This window comes from Ostrea edulis, chromosome 4 (genome assembly GCF_947568905.1).
Source record: "Ostrea edulis chromosome 4, xbOstEdul1.1, whole genome shotgun sequence".
NCBI lineage: Eukaryota > Metazoa > Mollusca > Bivalvia > Ostreida > Ostreidae > Ostrea > Ostrea edulis.
The window spans coordinates 54595447-54617089 of NC_079167.1; the positions used below are offsets into that span (position 1 = coordinate 54595447).

Here is a 21643-nt window from a genome sequence, read left to right on the forward strand (position 1 = left end):
CAATGCATATCTGTTTTTAGCAGAGTTGGATGGAAGTCAAAATTGACTTATAACATGTAGAATGATGTCCTAGCATCAACATTTCACTTTCCGTTCAAGAACTGTTTGAGTTTACCATAGAAACTATACATTATCAATTTTCATGATTATGGAAATTGGAAAAAATAATAACTTGGCACAATAATTGGTAATGGTTAGATCCCAATATCATAGCACTTTTATTTGAGAGCAATATATTCTATAATAAACAATCTTTCTTCCTCTTGCATTACTGTTTTTATTTGTATGATCAGTTGTGAAAAGTGCACCCTTCAAAAAAAAAATTCAGTGTTAACTTTACCATTAATCTCCACTAAAAAATTAACAAATTTTATTTATTCTGTCTACTGTTATGTGTATGAAGTTCTGTAATCTTCCATTTATAACTCCACTTATTATCTGCATGGCAATTCCATGCCTCACTTTTCATTCAACATCTTCAACTTCACTTTTGCACCAATACATGTGTATGATATCATCTTCATCAATATCATGTTTAGCACGATACAGCCATGATGGCAGGAATTGGTTATGGAAAGAATTGGTACTTGTCTAGGATGCCAAATTTAAATATTTGTCTGAACAGAAAAGTAAAATCAATGGACAGGTTTGAAGGCCACTAAAGAAGTAACCAACAATCCATATCTGGCTGTAAATTGATTGATGTAGATCCGTTACCTAGGGATTAACCAAACATAGATCGATGTCCAATCTTGAAATCATCCTAGTCTGCTTTGCACCGAAGACACTGGAAACATGACTTACGGTATTCAACATGATCAAATTACATGTATTTATGTGCAACAAGATGGGAGAAAATGCAACAAACCAGGCCCCTCCGAATCTCTAGTCAGGTGCTCTCCCACCTGTTACATTTGGTTCAGGGTGAATATATATCCCTAGGCTTAATAGCTACTCTTGACCTTTAACAACTGGACTAGGTTCTGAGGAAGAAGATAAAATAAGTTCATCCTCACTAATGAGTTTACTGTCTACCTCAAATGTAACAGGAAGGGAGAAAATGCAATGGATCAGAAAGGGATTCGAACTTGGTGCCCCCTGAATCTCTAGTCAGGTACTCTACCAAGCTAACTGACCACTGGTGATCAAACCCGTCTGACAGCCACATTTGAATAAAGCAAATTGCTTCCAATGCACGAGAAACAAAAACATTTTTACAATTTTATTGACTATTAATGATATGCATTTTTAAAACAGTTCATACATAAATGTAATTTGTAACAGTGCATAGCTAGAGATCCTGATAGGGTTTTGCATATATAATTGAAATTCTTTTTTTTTCTTTGGACACTTCTCTACCATGTTCCACCATTTTGTAAAGAATAAAGTCTGAGGTACGTCATGCACAACATTTAAAAATTAAGTTTAAAAATGATCTGAAATGTAGAAACTACACAACCTGTAAAATAAATGCAACAACTGGCAATAGCCAGTTTTATGTGAATTTTCTGATTCATTACTTTGGAATGCCTCTTGTTACAAGTTTCACAACTCTTTTGTAAATTTCACCAAAAAAAAGTGACATGGAATGTTTCAGTAATTTCCCCATGCAGTATTAAGCACATTTTACTTGGAAATAAACTGCATTTCCTTCCAATTTGGTTTCTTCGATCCTGACAGTATACAACCAAGTATGGTCAAGGTAAACTTGAAAACCAGTTGCTTCTGGTCTTTAAAACTACTTAGATATACTCACAACCAATATAACAGAATACACCACACAATAGATAAAGATACAAGATTATAAGTCTAGGAAGAATCACTGGTAACTTTTAAGGGGTCCATACATATCAATAGTAGTGGAATATTTACACATATAAAACGCAGCACTTTTAACTTAAAATTCACAGTGGATTACACAATATGTACAGATTATGTAAAATATATCAACAGCTTTATTCATCTATACATGTACTGCATACAGTTACGAAAACAAAAAATTACAAATCATGTATACATATAAATAAATAGATTAGTACAATTTTGCACCCAGGTAACAGATTTGAGTATTTTTCGGGAGTATGACAACCCAGTATGACCCCACAGACTGGGGAAGGGGAGCAGAATACAAAGCCATTCATAAGCCAGCATGTTATTTGTACCATACTATATGGGATCTTATATCAGAGTTGCATGTACAGCGCGTGACCGTGACTTTCCTGCCTGGAATCCAGGAGAGTAGCACGATGTGTTTAGTCCTTTATGTTACACTATGGTCTCTGGAAGAACTGCTATCTGAATGTAGGGCTGAAAGAGAAGACAGTCGTGGTGAGATCCTTCTCATAACAAATGAAAATGGGATTCATTTCAAATACTATATTCTGAGACCAAATACTACCACAAATCTACATGCACAGAATTATTAAAGTCTAAGATATCTACCTTCAGAACCATCAAAATATCTTGAATTAAATGGGTCAAGACTTTGATAATGAAGATTCTTTTACTAGTACTTAATATGATGGAAAAACTACCATTCTGCATCAAATAATCAAAAATACTTTTTTGTGAATATTAATTACTCGTATGTAATAAGAAATCCACATTTAGTACATATTTACTTGTTGGCTTCTACATGGGCAGGGATTGTTCACCAACAATTGTCAATACAGTGCAAGACTTTACCCACAGTTAAATATAAATTGAAACAGAAAACCTGAAAAAATTGCTATACAGAAAACATTTACTGGTATAATACACCTACATACATGTGCATATAAACAAGACATGCAGACATCACTATGATGAGATTGCAGTGTAAGAAAAGTCGGGAGACCTTGTCATGGTGTAACGGAGATATTACCTTGGCAAGGGGGAAGAACTACTGGATACTCTCTTTTTTCTGACAAGGCCCTAAAAAGGAAAAGGAAGTGAGGTTCTACATTACATTCTGGAGAGAAGCATACTTATCAAGCTCATCAGAGGGTACAGGACTGAATTTGATGTTAGAAGTCAAAAAATCTTAATGAACAAACCTTAAATATACAAATACAGTCCAGGAATTGAAAAAGGAGATTAATGTTTGGTACAATTGATAGAAACTATAAATTTCTGTAAGTTGTACATGAAATTAATGATTTTGATTTCTGTTATTGCTACATGTAATTGTATTAAAGCTATTACAGTTTAAAGATGTAGTATGCAAATACAACATTATAATACATAAAATTACATATGCAGCATTTTAACACTAAACAGGCAATATTGTGTACATGTATATGCAATAAATACCATGTGACTTTACATATTAAACATGACAAAAAATGTCAAGGTCAACAAGACTTACAAGATTGATTTGAGTTTGTTTGAAATTAAGATGGGCATACAACAGGACCCCTATGTCCTTATGGCCTGCATCCATGGCTATTTTCAGAGGAGTGCAATTGTCCTATAGGAATACAACATGCATGTACAACATCAAAATGCAGAATATATAACGCCTCAATCCAGGTACAGACCACAACACTCGACTAGGCCTGCGGACGGAGCGGTGTCATACGTACAGAATACGACAAACACTCCGTGGACAAATTGTAAGCCATTCTGTTGTATTAAGCGAAGAAAGAGAGAAGTTAGAAACATGCTGCAGTGGTAGAATGCATCCGAAATTTATATTTGTTTAAATATAGATATACACAAATATACGTCTCTACTCCATTTTATGATCTGTATAGTAAATATTGGCAGTTGTTTAGTAGTTACATGAATATCTGTTGGTAATCCGAGTTTTTGTGTTAGATATAAATACATCTTTCATGCAATTTTTTTTTTCATATTTGACAATATGCAAACTTTAGCACCTAAACTTTTGAAATGATTAAATAGAATCATTAAAGTTCAAATTGAAATTTTCGATTCATGTATAATATTATTCCATATTCAGAGATCCACTTCCTCGTGCCTTTTTAAATATGTATCTACTTGTGAATTTATTTTGTCTAATGTATTACCTACCAGAAAGCTAATTGCAATATAAAAGTGCTGTCCTCTTAAATATCTATATGTACAATTGGAATACATCATCTGTTTTACTACGATCAAATTCCACCGCTCGATACTGTATAGCTCAGATATATTTAACATACTATTAAAGGCACACTTTCCTAAATCTAAAGGCGGAACTAATTTCATGCAGAAAGGCTTATCCATACCATTACATATATACCAATACATGTACTTTAAATATCTAAGATATGGACATTTTACCCATGAATTGTTTCTAACTTCAGTCTTGCTTTTAAATTTACAGTATAAACACAAAGTCCATCTACACAAAATTAAAGTAACTTAATACACAAGTATTCAATCACCTGGCTCAGTCTCGTCTTATATACGTTTTTAAATACATGTATTGCCATGAGAGTTAAAAAGTTATTTTTTATCTACTAGAACCTCCAGAAAATGTGTCAAACCAATAATCTATGATTTAAACACAGGAAGAGACAAATTCATCTGTTTCTCAAGTTTCTGATACTGGACAGCCAGATGACGAAGAATATTCTAAAGTTATAAAACAAAAATGATGAAAATTTCCCAAACAAAAAAAGTGTGTAAACGAAATATTTTATTCTAATATTTTGACATATTTTTAAAAAAAAAAAATTCAAATTGTGCATTAAAGACCAGAAATACCCAAATCAATGCATGTAAATCTTACGTTATCAGCTATCGAGGCATCACAATCGGGGTGAGCCAGCAGAATTTTGACGATGTCTGTGTGTCCGTGCTCACATGCACACATTACAGCCGTGGACCCTTCATTGTCTTGAGCATTCACGTTAGCACCAACATCCAACAACATCTGAACCATTTCTTTTCTACCCTGACCAACAGCTAACATGAGTGCCGTCTGCCCATCCTAACAAAAACATGGTTACAACAAGGTGTGATAAATAGCTGCCACAACCACCAGACGAGACAAGAACCAGTGGCCCTTTTTACAAAAGATCTACAGACTAAGATAATGATTTTATATTATATATCATTGATAAAGTACTACTTTATCTAGTCAGGTACTTCTTTCATTCAGAGATCTTCATTGCAAACAATAACAAAGATCATAGTTTTACACGTTTTGAAATTAATGAAACATATTGCCCTTATTCCTAAAATCAAGGTAGTCGTACGATTTTTTATAAATCAGGCCACAGTCTGACATCAGAGAAGGAACTATACCATTGTTGTCTCTGCGATAACTGAACATACTCAAGAGTTTGTTTTAATTGAATAATTCACTATGTAAAGCTCAATTATCATGATTGGCCATACATTCCATAGTACCCTGATATCAGACGAGTATACCAGAATATTCATATACACTGTGTGTACAGAGCTAGTGTTTACCATATATTTTGAATAGTGTGTTTCATGCTTCTTAAACCCCCTAGTATCATAGTGCATTCCTGAGTAAACATATCTAAGTATAGATATAGGTAGAGGCTACACATTCACGCAGCAGTTTCTACCTTCTATAGGTGGAATGAAAACTAAAATCGAAAGATGCTTCTATAGGAAGAGCCCAGCTGTGGGGTGGGTCGTCGTGGGGGCAAGCCAAGAGTTCCCGAGGCGTATGAACTCTGGTAAAACCTTCCTCGATCGAAATTCTGACTCCTCCGGATCCTGTCCCCTAAGGAGGAGCTACCCAGGGTAGGAACATCCGGTACCCCACCCTGAGCAGACACTCCTGCCGACTTAACAATGCAGAGGAATAAATCAGTATAAACATTTCAAATTGTACTCAGTCTAGTAAACAAAATTGTTTGGTTTATCCAACTACAGTAGAAAAGCATTTTATTGAAATTCTAACCAAACATTGAAAAATAACAAGAAAATATCAGAGTTTGAGATATGGACCTCTCATAAGCATATTTTCTGTATATGAAAGAAAAACTTTCTCCCAAAAATTACCTTAACAAAACTAATCTGAGTAACTTTTGAGGGAAAGTAATTTCATATCTAAAACACATCACAAATGTACCTTAGCTGCCTTGGTGTTGACGTCTCCCATGGAGAAAAGTCTCTGGATGACGTCCTGTTGTCTGTCGGTCTGAGGATAGGCCAAGGTGGCCAGCATGGTGGCAGTGTATCCAGCTTTATTCTGTTTGTTCAGATCAATTGCACCCGTATCCAGAAGTAGGTTTACAATATCAAAGTTACAATGGGACACAGCATAGTGAATGGCTGTATTTCCCTACAGAAAACAAAAACACACTGTTACAATGGGACACAGCATAGTGAATGGCTGTATTTCCCTACAGAAAACAAAAACACACTGTTACAATGAGACACAGCATAGTGAATGGTTGTATTTCCCTACAGAAAACAAAAACACACTGTTACTGATTCTTATGAACAACCAATCTGCTTTTACTGATTGTTGTGAACATAAACAGGTGTGTTTGAAATTCCTTTTCCTCCAAACGACATTTCTCCTTTTAAAACAGTTGCATAAGCTAGAGCTGCACTTTTTAAAAAAAGACTAACACCCTCTATGAGGTACAAGTTCATCCAAACTTGTAAACCTAGGATACACATGTTGCAATATTGCTCAGATCAAACTTGATGATCCAAATCTTTACTTCCTTAAAGTATTCTCAACTACTTGAATTGAGCATCATGACAAACCTAGTCAAAAGAAACCCAATGTGGTAGTAAAAAGACCTAAATGCAATCTAAATGTAGTATGGGTGAGTTTTGTTGATATATCACTTGTAGTAAGCTGGGAAAAGATCTAAATGATACCCATAACCCGATTCAATTAAGCATGAAATGTAAGTCAGAAGCAGTATATGTCATGTGAGCAAGATTCATGTGTATTCCACTTGCCATCAGGTAAGAACAGATCTAAATATTACCTTTCTCCAGTTTTTGTTAACACCTACAGAATCTATCAGGTAAGAACAGACCTAAATACTATCTTTAGAGACCTCAGTTTTTGTTAACACCTACAGAATCTATCAGGTAAGAACAGACCTAAATACTATCTTTAAAGACCTCAGTTTTTGTTAACACCTACAGAATCTATCAGGTAAGAACAGATCTAAATACTATCTTTTAGAGACCCCAGTTTTTGTTAACACCTACAGAATCTAACTGTTCTGATATCAATCAGATGCTGCCTGTCAATCAGGCAAAAACAATTTGGCACCAAAATTGATCAATCATGCCTGCTGTCTGCTACCCTTGAGATGCATGTTTGAATTTATAACAATAAGTTATCTATATCCCTTCTCTTTTATATGCCACAAACCATGTCACTTCTAAATAAAAGACCAGGTATATTGGGCTCAATATTTAAATGATCATGCGTCATATAATTAGAGGTTACCTTTATTTCCTGTATCATTGTGTACGATGAATAGTGCACATCTCTACCCTGGGCAAACCAGGTAAATAACACCTGTACTGATTAGGCTAAACCTATTCTCCAGCAGGTTTATTACATGGGTTTTTTACCAGAGTCACCGAGGCACAAAATGTAGGTGAGATGCAGCATTTGCAACTGATAAAAGCATCCCAAGATGTCGGATGAGCAAGTTTGGTTTCAAATTGTATTCCACTTGTTTTGAGGTGAACAGACCTAAATGCTGTCCTCCACCAGAGTCACTGAAGCTTAAAGTGTATGTTACTTGCAGCATCCTAACAAAGTGTTGGAAGAAGCCCGAATGGTGTCACATGACTAAGTTTGATTTGTATTTCGTTTGCCTTAAGGTGAGAACAGACCTAAAAACTGTCCTTGAACCGAGTCACTGTAGCTTTAGGTCAGATACAGCAGGACCATGAGCTGAAAGAAGCATCCCAAGATAAGGCATTTGAGCCAGTTTGCTTTGAATTCCATCTGTAGTAAGGTAAGCCACTTAACTTTCTGACTACAGACGTCTAGACAGACTTTGTTTGCAGGGGTTATAATTATATGTAGAGCACAAATTTAATTAGCATATTACAATAAACACTAATTTCTTACATTGTCATCCTGTAGATTGACGATGTGCTTGAGGCAGGGTTTGGAGATTTCGTTGAAGCTGGACAAGTAGTCCTCTACTTGGTTTGGATCAGAAAGTTTGTTACTGGATGCTTTGAACCACACTTTTTTGATGACTTCAATACTAGCATTCTGAAAATGAGTTGAAAAATGTTTAATTCAACCACCAAATGTAAAATAAATTATTCCAACAACCAAAATATTTCACATAACCAAATACATGTATATAATTATTGATGAGTCCAACTGTTAAAAGTATCAATACATGTATAAATCTGTTTTCTTTTTCCGATTCACAAAAATACTTCAGAATCCTTGATTTCCTAGATTATGAGGTATGAATAGATCTAAATCAAAATCAAGTCCAACAGAACATGCAGGTGCAGGTACTGACTGTTCACACCCCATCAAAATAAGTTATACGTGTTGTTAAGAAAGTTTCGTACAAAATGTGATATATGAGATAACGATGTTTCTAATTGTAAATTTGACCTAAAGAAATTTACGTTTTAACTTCAACTGTGCACATAGGTTTTGTAAATGAGTTTGAGAGTAGTGGATATCATCAACAATGCTATTTTACATCTTTTGTTTGCAATAGTAGTTGGATAAATATTGAAAAGATATTTAATCTAAGTTTCTAGAGATGGTGTTTGTTTTATTGTTTTTTCTCCACCTTCATGATCAGCTTCAATTAGAAATATGTACCCGACATAAAATGTAAAAATTCATTTGATCACGCCCCCTCTTGGCTATACCTGTGGATGTGCACTTACCAGCTGTTTTGTAGTGACTTCAGTGGAATCCTCTAAATACTTGGCAAGAATTTGACATGACTCTCTCATTTCTGGCTCTAATTCAAAACTGGAAACATTCAATTATATATGTTACGGAGATCTCTGCAAAACAGCATCCCTGTGTATGATGTATCTTGATACTAAACACGTCTAATTTCAGTTTCAATTTTTACAAAAATCATTTACCAGTACTTTTACTATAATTCATGTTGTGCTTTTTTTTAAAAATATATAAATAAAGATACTATAAAAGAGACAATTATATTCATACAATAGTTTCACCATCACCAGGATTATTCAATGAAACCTGAACCATTATCATTATCTGAGAATGAGACTATTTTCCTCTTATCTTACACCAGTGAGATTCTATATGACCTACATTTCCCGTATATTCTGATCAAACATCATGGCACCAGGAGCCCCGGATGCTATGGTCACATCATCTTTACACTGATACACAATACTGCCCTCCCTCCCGTCATAGGAGCCCTCTTCGTAACTTGTGGTGGACTCAGTGTCGGAGGCATTCTCGTCCGAGCTCTCCTCCCCGTTACTGCTAGAAGTGTAACTGGTCAGAATAAGGCAATAAGGGGCATACATTAGTAACAGCAAGCAAGCATGCACAAACCAAGGCATTCCCCAAACAGATAGAATATAGAAAACGAAGAGGCTCACAGGATATAATGCTCACAGTAGTTACCATGCTCTTTACAGAGTTATGAATCTTATAAACTACATAACCTCCCAAGATTGGACAATTACACACTGCATAAGGACTCTTGAATATTGCATTATTTTGACAAGATGTTGTTCTTTAAAAGAACATTTTTAAAAAAAGGGAAATTATGCACTTATACTGTAGATCCATTGTAACCCAGGTGTCATTACCCAATTAACTTTTATCTACACTGCATATGGATGCAAACTGTATCCTCGTATATTGCTGTTTATAAATTATTCATCCCTGTTGTATCCCCCCATCCTGGACCCTTGGGTTATAGTTTTAACAAATTTTAATCTATAAAGATGCCCACAAATTGAAGCAAACATAACAGTTTCTATGTAAAACTTTGTATTCATTTTGTGGCCCTGTCCAAGAACCAGGTTTCATGGTAGGTAAAAGTTTTGAATCTATACTAAATGAAAGTAATTGAATATTACTTTCATTTGATTTTTGTGTTGATATTCGAGAAGATATTCAAATGACCCCTTGCATTATTTATGTGTTTATCTTAACCATCTCTCTCTGGGTATTGATGTTGCTCTTCATTTGGATAAAGAACTAGGTTCACATAAAGCTATTTGGCTCTGTGAGATTTTTAAAAATTCAGAATTACTGAACTTCATTTTTCAACATAAAAGATATCTGAAGGTAAATTATGATTACAAATCTATGATGAAGATATAATTTTCACAGTGGTTTCTACATTACAATAGATCTGTAATTCAAAATAACCAAAAATGAAAAAAAAATCAGAGCATAACCTGCAATCCAATTTTTACCCAATTTTTTATGTTTTGGATCATAGCTGTGCTCATATTTAAATTCTTTGTTTCAAACTATAGCAATTTCCCCTACAATCTAGAACTTGATTTACTCTGTCCTACACATATAGATGATTCAAGAGTGAAGTCTTGATTTCAAACTTTTATGATAAAATGAGAAAAAAGATGCCATTTGTCCAAAAAGTAGATCAACAGGGCCATTTTATGCATAAATGAACCTGGTTCTTTGATTCCTCTTTACCCAAGGCTGCTTTGTGCTAGCTGTAGATGAAATGACTCAGTGATTCTAGAGAAGTAAATTAGCAACATGAAAAGTTTACAGACTGACAAACAGACAGAAAGACAAAGACAGCAGACAAAGTTTGATGGGGGAAAAAAGCTTGCATGAGCCTCCAGCTGAAAGAATTTAGACTCAGTGTACAGGTAAGCCATGGGTGGGTAGATTTCTAGTTATTTCTGTTAGATATAAAAATCACATTTTAATCGACTTTTTTCAAGTCTAAGCACAAAGGCAACAAAAGCTTTGGTTATGGAGAAATTTTCTGAAAAACTACATTTCAAAGATTTATTTTGTCATATAAAATACGTTTTACTTATCTGCTATTGCAAAGATCAAAATTGCATTTAATTGTTGACAATATTTAATTTCTTGGTCTTCATTCCATTATTAGAATATATTGCACAATATTTTACTTATTAACTGATTTACTTAAGAAATAAATTTCAGTTTTGAAAATACATGAGGATATTATGAACTGTGATGCTTCATGCTGGCAAACTTCATGAAACATGTTAGTGCATCATGAAATGTATGCCGATGTGAAGAGTTGTTCTTCATACACTCAAGTATTTTCAAAAATGCAATTTTTTATATTTACATTTTACTTTCATTTCTACAACACATTCTTAATGAAATGGCTATCATATAAATTTAAAAAGATATATCAAAGACAAAAACATTGGAAATGTAAATATAAATTCATTAAGGAGAAGAGAAAAAGCTTCAATTAGAAGCCTGATATATTCACCCCAGAACATAGAACTACTCAGAAGATGTACTAAGGTCTAAACACAAGTTAATTAAACAAGACACCCAAAGCCAAGATGCAAGTAGTATAGTTTTGAATTCATGTTATTTTCTGTAGTGCAAAATCACCTTTAAGATTTTTAATATATATGACTTTCTATCTCATTTTTTCAGTGCTGGTAATTTTATATCTATTTATCAACATTACAAATAAGGAATGGCTGTGTCAGCCAATATAAAGTGCATGGCCAAACTTACCCTCCTGTTACAGTCTCAGCAAAAGTTATTCCCCTTTTGACTCCATTATCAGGCTTGCTTTTCTTCATGCAGGATTTGAGAGAGCTAGTGCTTCTGCTGTCCATAGAATCTTGGTCTGTAATGCTTTGCCTACTCTTGACTGCCATCTCCTCTTCCATGCCAGCGGACTTGATGTACTTCTCATAGTAACTCTGTCCACCTATATCCCTCAGAGAGTAGGTCTCTGTGATGACGTGAACTTCCTCCTGGTCCTCGTTACTTGTGTCCACCCCAGAGGATGAACTCTCTGATGATGTCATATGTGAATTACCAACAGTGTCTCCATCCAAGTGTTTACTTGTCGTCTGCTCTCTGATGAAGCTGCTGGTTCCTGAATCAGAGGAGTCACCATCATAAGACATAGTGGAACGGGTAGTTGTGTACACATGGGAGGCAGATGAGTTGTCAGATTGATCAGAAGCTCTTCCAGTCAATACTCTCAGCCTCTCTCCACCATCCAGCAGAGTATGTTCATCCCCATCATCTCCGTCTGCATGTTTTTTTGTGGTGATTGTGGTAATTGAGTATGTATTTCCTCCCTGACTAGTAATTTTCTTTTCCACCACAGCCTCGGTCCCTGATTGACCACTAGACTGACCACTGCTTTCTTGTCCTCCTAACATATCACTAACATCAAATCTAGACATGTCTGAACTACCCCCTGATCCGAACTTTCTGTTGGAATAAACAACAGTTTCACTTCTGTCCCCTGAACTTGGAAGAGAGTCATTAGACACTGTTCCATATCTGGCACTAGAATACGTAGTCCTTGATGAACGACTTTCACTACTCACAGCATCATCCTGATACTGTGATCCTGAAGACTGATGAGTTCTCTCTGTTTGCACATCCACTGGACCCTCTGAAGAAGATACTTCTTGAACAATCACAGAGGACTGAGGAATTTCCACCACTCCCTTTTCTAGCAGTTCCTTGGTCAGTGCGCTTTTGTCTGCTGCTGACGTGGTTCCGTAAGTACGAGTGATCTGTTTACCCCGTGCCAGCTGCTGTTGTGCTGCCTCTATGATCTGTGTCTGTGTGACATAGGTTACCTCCTCCGTAGTCTCCTCCATCATAGGTTCATCCTCAAACTCTATCTTGCCATCTCCACATCCAACGCTACACATCTTCTTTCTCTCAGTATTGCAACCTGCATCATAGGAGTTCACATTGCGACCACGATAGGTGATGTAAAATCCATAGTCGGAGTTAGTCAGTTCCCTAATGTCTGTATTACAGGACACAGCTTTCTTTTTCTTCTCTTCTGTGTTACACCCTGTGCTTCTGACTATGTCCAGGGCTTGGAAAATTCGATGTTCAGTCTGTGTGGTATCATGGTAAGTCCTTGTGCCTTCAGTCATTGTGCTCTTTGTTCCTTGTTGAGTTTTATCAGACTGAATTGCTTTATTCTCGGTGAAGTGCTTGACAGTGTTGGTTGAAGAATCAACTTTCCATCCGTAGTCTGTATTTACTCCCTTGGTAGTCATCAGAGGTTGGGCATCGATTCCAATACTCCGTTTTGGAATCTGTGGTTTCTCTACCGAGTCTTCTCCCACACCTATTGACCTAAAATTCTGGTACATGTACTGCACTCCTGTGCTCACTGTCTCGGGTCTGAAATCACAGGTCACTCCAACAGTTCTGACACTCCTGTGTAGAGCTTCCTGCATGGCTTTCCGAACCTCTGATGCCTTGATATTCAAAGTGGTAAGCCATGCTTCAGAGTCCACATTGACCCCCACAGATCTTGTTGCTGGTTTTTCATCGTCCAATGAAAAAGTCATTCCTACATCTCTGGTGGCTACTCGACAATCCACGCCAACATTCCTCTTGCCTACATTTTCTTTTCCAATTATGACTGTTCTCAGTTCTTTTTCATGGATTCTCAAGCCATCATCAAACACATTACCATCTCCAATGCCCACTGTTCTTGTTGGAGGTTTGGGTGGCTTTTTAGTAAAAGGAGCAAACGCCCCCTGGTAGTGATCCCGCTCTATAACAGTTGTCTCACTGAAAAATTTCTCATTATCATGTATTGTACATGTTGGGGACAGATCTGGCTGCAGGAGGTACACTTCAATGACATTGTGATCACCCACCCCTACACTCTTGACTTTGGGTTTCGGGAGAGTTGGGGGTGGTGATTTTGGGGTTGGTGGAGGAATGACAAGGTGATCCCCAACTCCTACTGTTCTGGTATTCAGCTTTTGATTTCTAGCTTTCTGTTGTAGCATAAGCAGCCTCTTTTCTTCCTTCAGCACAGATATTCTGACTTGTAGCACTGGTATGGCTTTCACCTGTTCTTCTAACTCCTTTATCCTTTGTAGGCTGCTTTCCATGGTTTTACGAACCGTTTCCATGGAGGATTTGCTGATGTTGGTTGTGGTGGATTCTTCTGATGGAAGGTGAGTGGCCATTGTATACTCCAGTTCCTCTGTTGTTATGTGAGTGACCTTGGAAAAATTGTCAGAAGAATTGCTTCCACTCATTTGTGCAAAGCCACTTACTTTTACAGGCACCAAGTTATAGACATCACTTGCCATGGTAGATATGGAAGATAATGATTCCTTAGAATCAGACCTACCCATTTCTCTGAGGGAGAAATTCTGGGTAGTCACCTCATCTTCTATATTCTGACCCTTGTAGCTCTTGGACATTGGAAATGTGTTGAAGTTTTGATTGCTTGATGGACTGGTATCATCATCTGAACTAACTAACTGGGAATGTGCTTTTGTTGTGTAAATCATAGAATCTATGGAATGTAGAGTCTGGTCCACGGAGGAGTCAATTTCTTCTAGGACTTTGTTAGTGGCTGAATCTTTGTACTCAATGTTTTTCAGGAAAGCTGTAGCCTGCACATTCACATTTTGCACCAAATCTGGAGGTGGACTTGACTGTTCCTGGTTCTCCTGTTGTTGGAGGAAGAATTCCATGGACTTCCTTAACTTCCGTTTCTCTCTCTGAATCCTTTTCAGTTTTGTCAAATATGATCCGTCCGCCAAACTTTCACAGTAGTTCACAAAATCCAAGTCAACGTGGTAACCGTACGGACAACAGGTACACTTGTCCCCTTCATTGATTGTCACCACCTGCTGTACTCGTTCTCTGTGGTAACCGTTTCCTAAAATTCAGGAAGTTACAACCATTCACAATAGTCTCATTATAATTGCTAGCTGACAGGCTAAAGATCTCTGGAATGAGTTGGAATAGACTAGAGATTTAGTCTATCGCATTTTCCATCAGAGAGCTACAGTTCGGCAACTTTATAATAACAATCTCCTAAAATCTTTGAAATTAATCTACTTCTTTTTTCAAATTCAAAATTCTACACATACTATGAATATAGTCACGAAAAAATTGCCAAATTTCTAATTCAATAAAACACACATATGACACTTGACAACAATTAACAACACCGTGTGTCAACTATTTACTGTAAATTCAGAAAGTTTCATGGGGTTCGATTTTCGCTAATCTCAGTTCAAATCCTCAAAGGATACAATAATGAGCAAGCGACAATATAGAAAGACAACTCTTAATCTAGGAATTTTAGAAGTCCCTATAAACAGTCTTTGCTTTTTCAAACCATGAAAATTTTACCCATGAAAATAAGTGACACTACAGTATCAAATAAATAAGGGGAAAAAACACAAGAAGTACAACAGAATTGTATTTTGATGGGAAAAAATTGGAAGAATTTCTTCACAATTTCATGGAGAATAGCTACTTATTGTAATTCCCTCTCACATTTCATAGAGGACATGCATTTCTGGATATCTTTGTATCCATCTTCCCTAGCCAAGGGTTTCAGATACGTGATGAGGATATGTGAAACTTATGACTATGGAAGATGATTAATTCCAAAACAATGACGATTACATCCCTACAAAAAACAATGATTTTACCATATAACATTAAAGACAGCAGTTTAGGTATACAACTCACCTGACATCCCCGTAGTCTGCCCTCCCCTGATCTGGGCGGTCGCTACCTCTCTTCCTGTAGTGTTGTAATTATCTCCATTGACAAAGGTGCTGCTGTCTGACTGGTGTCGTCTGAGGGACTTCTGCTGGGAACTGCTGCTCTGCTGCATGCTAGAAGTAGAAAAGTTCCTGGAGGTTTGACTTTCTACACTCCCTGTATTGTAATTGGCCGTTGCATGTGAGTGGTACTGACGAGGAGGAGGGGGTGGGGGGATTCCCTGGGGTAATCCCCACACTGGCACCCCATTGGTGGTGGCACGGACCTCAGATGTAGAAGTCATGTTGTCTGACTGAAAAGTCCGCTTCTCCATGCTACTGGACATCTGTTCTCCTGATGGTGACTCGTGGATGAACAGCATCCTCTCTTTGGTTTCTTTAGCATCCATGACCAAGTTTCTCCTTTGTTCGATGACTACACAGAATCATACATCACTGCATTTACTGTAATGCAAACAACAAACACCAATTATTGGCTCTGAGCTAACAGTACTAAAATCATAGTCAACATCAATATTTCCAGTTGCTCTCATTAAATTTTTTCCAATGGCCAATAAATTATTGATCTATTGACATCAGTACTTGTTTCTTTTACATCTGTCATAGGCATTGAGATCCTTGCCTATTCATAATCCATACATCTGTCACATACACAATGTTCCTTGCCTTATTCCATACAACATAAGAAAAGTGACATATACATCGCACCCCAGCACAAAAAACTTGATCAATGCATTATATACACCTTCTCTTCACAATATCACAGAACCACATTTAAACTGAAGGATTAAAATGTCATTTCTAGTGTTGACGTCCTTAAAATATCCTAGTCCCTAATCAGAAAACAAGTATATATATTGGAAGTGCACACATAGGATATTTCAGAAGATTGTACGCTACACCACTCAGGTAGATCAACACACAAGGTAAAACAGTGTGGCATTACCTGTACAATGTTCGACAGATTTTCTGCATGACTGATTAAGAGTTAAAATCCCTCAGTCATTCAGTTATACTCTAAATACATAAATTATTAGAAATGCATTTGATAGCAGTTGTGAAACACAACCTCCCGGCTTTGTACCAACCCTCTATGCAAACAAACACGGGATAAAATGAGCCCACGAGATTGGAACACCAGCAAACTCTGCTACAAACTTGACTGTGCATGCACTATATAAAATGATAAGACATTCAGCAAGTTGTAAACAGATTTGGCATTTTTTCACAAAGTGTATCCTAGATTGAGGTTATCATTTGTTGGTTATAAATTTTATACACTGAGCATATTGAGTACCAATATAGAAAGATATTTCAAATATAAACAAGAAACTGTGTCATGTATACCTTCATTGGAGGAGTGGATTGAAAATGTGTCATTCCATTCGAGGATATGAAAATCATTACTTTACGGCTAAATCAAACAGAGGCCTATGAGCTGCAAGCTTCACCAGAGTCACCCTGCTCTTTCGATGCGATGACTGATAAGCTTTCAAGCCTTCAGTATTGTCCAAAACCATGACGAATTTTCCCAAGATGCATGGATATTATTTTGACAAACTGATTACTTCCTTTCTAATAGACAGAAGATTTTGAAGGATTCCTGCAAGAAACCTCTGAACCTCAACTGTTAAGGAATATGTGTTACTCTGTGTCACATGGGTCACATTACAAACATATAGATGTTCAAAACATTTTCTTTGACAAATCATGGCCTTGCTGTTAAAGACTTGATACTTTAAGTAAGGAAATTTCCCCCCATTATCACCTATATTATAAATTTATGATATTATGAGTAAATCGAAATTCAAAATTTCCCAGTTTGAATTTCTTCATGATGAGAATATAATATGCAAAAATAAAATGGGGGAGGGGGTTGGGGTGGGACAAAAAGGAATATGTTGAATTCAGTCATAGAATAGCCCTGTTAATTTTCATTTCAACCCAAACTAAATGCTTTAATGTAAAGTGGAAAACTCATACTTTCATTAAATATAATGCATTTCTTCAACAGAGTTCATTTATGGAAGAGCAGAGCATGCAAATTATTAAAGTTCTTGATTTTAATGGGGAAAATTAAGCCACATTTTGATATACATTACGAAGAATGTGAATATAAGTACAGGCTTGATCTAAAAACTAAATGAAATGTACTTTTAATACAAATAACAGATCCAGCAATAAGCATATACAAAAATTGGATCACTGATTGTGCTTTATACACAATTCTAGAAAATATTTTTGATTTTTGGCTGTTTTGAATTAAGATTTAAACAGTTGTACCTTGTGACATAATGTACAAACTACTGTCAGTACTGAGTAATTATACCGTAACAATAGACTTGTCATTACTATGTACTTTCTGATCATTTTGTATTTTTATTTAAACTCAACACAGTAACACTTTTACTGATTTTCTCTCATCGACCCTGCACCCTTTCTGTGTAATCAAATCTTGACCACGAGGACCATGATCTGAAGAAAAACAAAAAATTAATCTTGCCTGCTTCAAGATGTTTGCATACTGTTTTGGACTTCTTATTTTAAGAAGATTTTTTTTTTTTCAAATACACATTTTTCTTCTGTGTTCCCCAATAAATCTCTGAACTACTATTGTGGTCACACCCTAGCCCTGCGGCTTGCAACATTAGCTTTGAACAAACTCCTATCAACACTATATAAGGGAGCTATATAAAAAAAATTTCTTTTCTGGGCTGATGGATTTCAAGAACATTTTTAAGCGACCCCACCATTTTCTACCAACATATATTTCCAAATCATTATCCCTTAAAAGGAGGCTTGATTCTTCATATGGACAAATTTTATCACCCTTCAACAAATGATATTGATTGACATTGGCCCAGCAGTTCCGATGAAGGCATTGAAAAGAAGAAAAGTTATAATACAGATACCAAAAATACAAAAGATACATGACAGACAGATGAAAAAAGGCGGGACATGAGCTTTCCTCTCACTGTTCCGTCTCTCAGAAAATGCCTGGTGAGAAGTGAACATTTTTAAATCTTCGTCAAAGAATACCTCATTGTGAAGCATGAGATCAAATATCATGTCTAGATATCAGAGGGAAATTTTACTCCTTGTCAGTAATTGTACCTTATCACCTCAAAAAAAGCCACGTCTACATCTATAGATTACGTACTAACATAGCCATTTAGGTTTAAACTCCAACAGGCTCTTATAGGTAAAATTGGAAATGTAGCTCAAAATGTCACTTGGGTTAAGACAACTTGTTTAATAAGGCAAACTGAAATTTGAAAATTTAAGAGGCTATTACATTTGTATTTAAATTGGCATGTCGGCAAGAACTATTTAGATTCAACTCCATGCCATATGTATCTAACCGCCATTTACTTTGGGGCAGTATTAGTTCATACTTCACTCTTTTTTAGCGAATTAAAGACCTCCCCACAAAAAGCAACACAAGACAGCTTTATCTCCCCTCCACAAACTTTAAATTCTGTTGAACTTTATGTGGCCTGATGTTTGTGATGCAGGACTGGCAATTTATCACTGAAGGAATTCTTTGTATCTCTCCCTTACCCTTGGGCTCCAAAAAACACATCTGCATCCTAAAATAAATAGGTACCCCCCAGTCACAACAAATCACACAATGTCATATACCGACTCTGCAATACACACCATCCTACATCCATTATACGCTCAGCCTGACATTAAAAATAAAATTTTCTACCCATGCTTCAGGATTCCTCTCACTTCAGTTAAAAGAGATTATATAATGTTTAATTTAGCTTCCCTGAATTATAAACATTTACAAGGACACCTATAAAAGAAACTTCCAGTAAAAAAAATCTTGGTCACCAACTCCAAAAATAGCTACACAAACTGTAATATAAATCCTTTTATATCTACAAATTGTTATAAAAACATTATAGTTTTCTCAGTAAACACCAAAATTTCACTTAAATGTGGGCAAATATTTGTCAAGTGGGGTTATATTTGTCTTGTAAAGGTATATATGCATGATATTCTCTAGCACTTCCAGAAACATTTTCACTTGGTCTGATAAGGTCCAGCCCTTATCAAAAACTACATGTTTATAGACCCAAGTTTGCCAGCTTGCTTTCAGGGTCCTCATGGAATATTTTGCTAGAGTAGGTGGCTAATTTTGTCATACTTAATTCAGATAATCTCTCAGATTCCTTCATATCTCAGGTTCCATAGAATTTTATTCACATCATGTAGTTATTTATCTAAATTCAAACAAAAACATTAAAATTTTCCCCACCATACTCAAATAAACTCTGTAAAACAAAGGGGTTATACAGAATTATTTAATACTCACCCAGATTTACAAATTAATTGCAAATTTTCATCTAACGATGGATAACCTTTTTTTATGAAGACACTAAGCACCATCCAGCCCTTACACCCACGACTTGTCAAAATAGCTAAATCACCAACCCTATATGACTCAGATCATTTCTACTTCAATCTTTAATATTGTCAAATCACAGATCTAAGTATCCCACACATAAAGATTCCAATCCCTGCTGTCTCAAATCAAAACGTTAAAAGTATGCAGTAAATCCGAGTCCTGTCCATTGCATTTGTGATCTATAATTGATCAATCATAGTAATTACCAGCACACTTCACAATATTTTTTTGAAAATTAGGAGTGACAATACCCTCTACTATTTGGACAATGTAAGCTGTTAAACTGCTTGCTTCTGTTTTTAAATAAAATTTTTTAGGGTTTACATTTAACACTTGACCTAGTCTTCTATTGTCATTAATTGGTTGTCACGCTCCATAAAGTAAATAATTATAAACCTTAAAGAATAGCTCTTACTGAAATATACATCTTTTGTAGTTCATTGGTATTTCACAGAAGTTATTGGAATACAAATGAAAAAGAGATTTTCAAATAAAGCTGATTTTCATTTGATATCATTAACCATCATATCAATACTATTATAATCATTTGCCTCTATAACTTCAAGGTGAAAGCTTGTTTCTCAAGTAGAAGACCACCAACAAAACTAGAATAATTCAATTGCTTGTCATTCCATGCAGGTTTCATTCTCTCACTTGTGAAAACTTTCACTAACAATCCACAAATAATTGAAACAAAATTCAGAATGTGGGTGGTAAGTGAAAAGCAATCTTTCTTTGATCCTTGAAGCAAAAATTACATGAAATTATACATATAAAAACTAACAAACAAAGAGGTCATGTGAAACTTTATAATGTCTGTATGCATGTAGGGAAATTTTTGTACTTATCCTAATATGGCTAATTTAAGACTGAGCAAGCTTATTTATTCAGTACTCTAAATTGTTTTGGGAGAATTTGAAATGAAACAAAATTGTTATTTAATGCATCTGGGCAAAAATAACATGGGCTGAAAATTCCTCTGTATACAATATATATCAGTATTCTGATGTTCTACTGCACTGAAAAGAATATCATTATTCAACATACTGATATAGTAAAATACCAGCACCTATCCAGCTATAGCTTGATTCTAGTCTGAAAAACCCGGTGAGCAACTACAGTAAAAATCTGAAAACACTAGTTCTCTTCTGATTACTAAATTTAGCAAGCATTCTGCAAAAACCTTCATCACATGTCGATGTGGACATAATGATCATATTTCCTAATGTTGAAGTTGCATGGTGACTTAACATGGATGGAAATTTACCTCCATTTACAACACACCATGTTGACTCCAGTCTTTTAGTGATGAATAAAAGTGATACCCATTTTACTACAGTAAAACTCAAATATAGCGAACACGGATATAGCGAAATTACGGCTATAACGAAGTGAAAACGATTCCCCCAGCAAATTCTTTATATATTCTATATAAAAATTTGCGTCTATAACGAACACGGATATAGCGAATTTACGGATATAATGAAGTAAATTCCTATTCCCCCTGAATTAAAAATGAACATAAAAATAACCTTTTATAACGAATTTATTTTTTTCATTTTAAACTCTTTGTGA

At 35.7% G+C, this 21643-nt stretch overlaps 2 protein-coding genes across 21 annotated transcripts in view; one reads left to right on the top strand and one right to left on the bottom strand.

The window, feature by feature from the left end:
* Positions 1–1616, top strand: part of LOC125669296 (uncharacterized) — a 17683-nt gene extending 16067 nt beyond the window's left edge. For 2 of the 3 annotated variants that reach the window (XM_048903766.2, XM_048903767.2), the window contains one exon: positions 1–261. This exon is cut by the window's left edge and continues 873 nt beyond it. The gene's annotated coding sequence lies outside the window, so the exon portion shown is untranslated. The other variant, XM_048903765.2, reaches the window with a different exon arrangement.
* The window catches only part of LOC125669279 (uncharacterized), a 32535-nt gene continuing 12102 nt past the window's right edge, over positions 1211–21643 (bottom strand). For 5 of the 18 annotated variants that reach the window (XM_048903730.2, XM_048903729.2, XM_056162981.1 and 2 more), the window contains 10 exons: positions 15617–16095; positions 11633–14792; positions 9221–9409; positions 8818–8905; positions 8024–8173; positions 6038–6250; positions 4718–4918; positions 3347–3448; positions 2864–2913; positions 1211–2307 (listed from right to left, as the gene is read on the bottom strand). In XM_048903730.2, the coding sequence (XP_048759687.2) occupies positions 2292–2307; positions 2864–2913; positions 3347–3448; positions 4718–4918; positions 6038–6250; positions 8024–8173; positions 8818–8905; positions 9221–9409; positions 11633–14792; positions 15617–16040 (4593 nt within the window). In that variant the 5' untranslated portion in view covers positions 16041–16095 and the 3' untranslated portion in view covers positions 1211–2291. Of the gene's footprint in view, positions 2308–2863; positions 2914–3345; positions 3727–4717; positions 4919–5525; positions 5751–6037; positions 6251–8023; positions 8174–8817; positions 8906–9220; positions 9410–11632; positions 14793–15616; positions 16096–19975; positions 20041–21643 lie in introns of those variants that run through there. The other 13 variants (XM_056162982.1, XM_048903734.2, XM_048903732.2 and 10 more) reach the window with 12 other exon arrangements.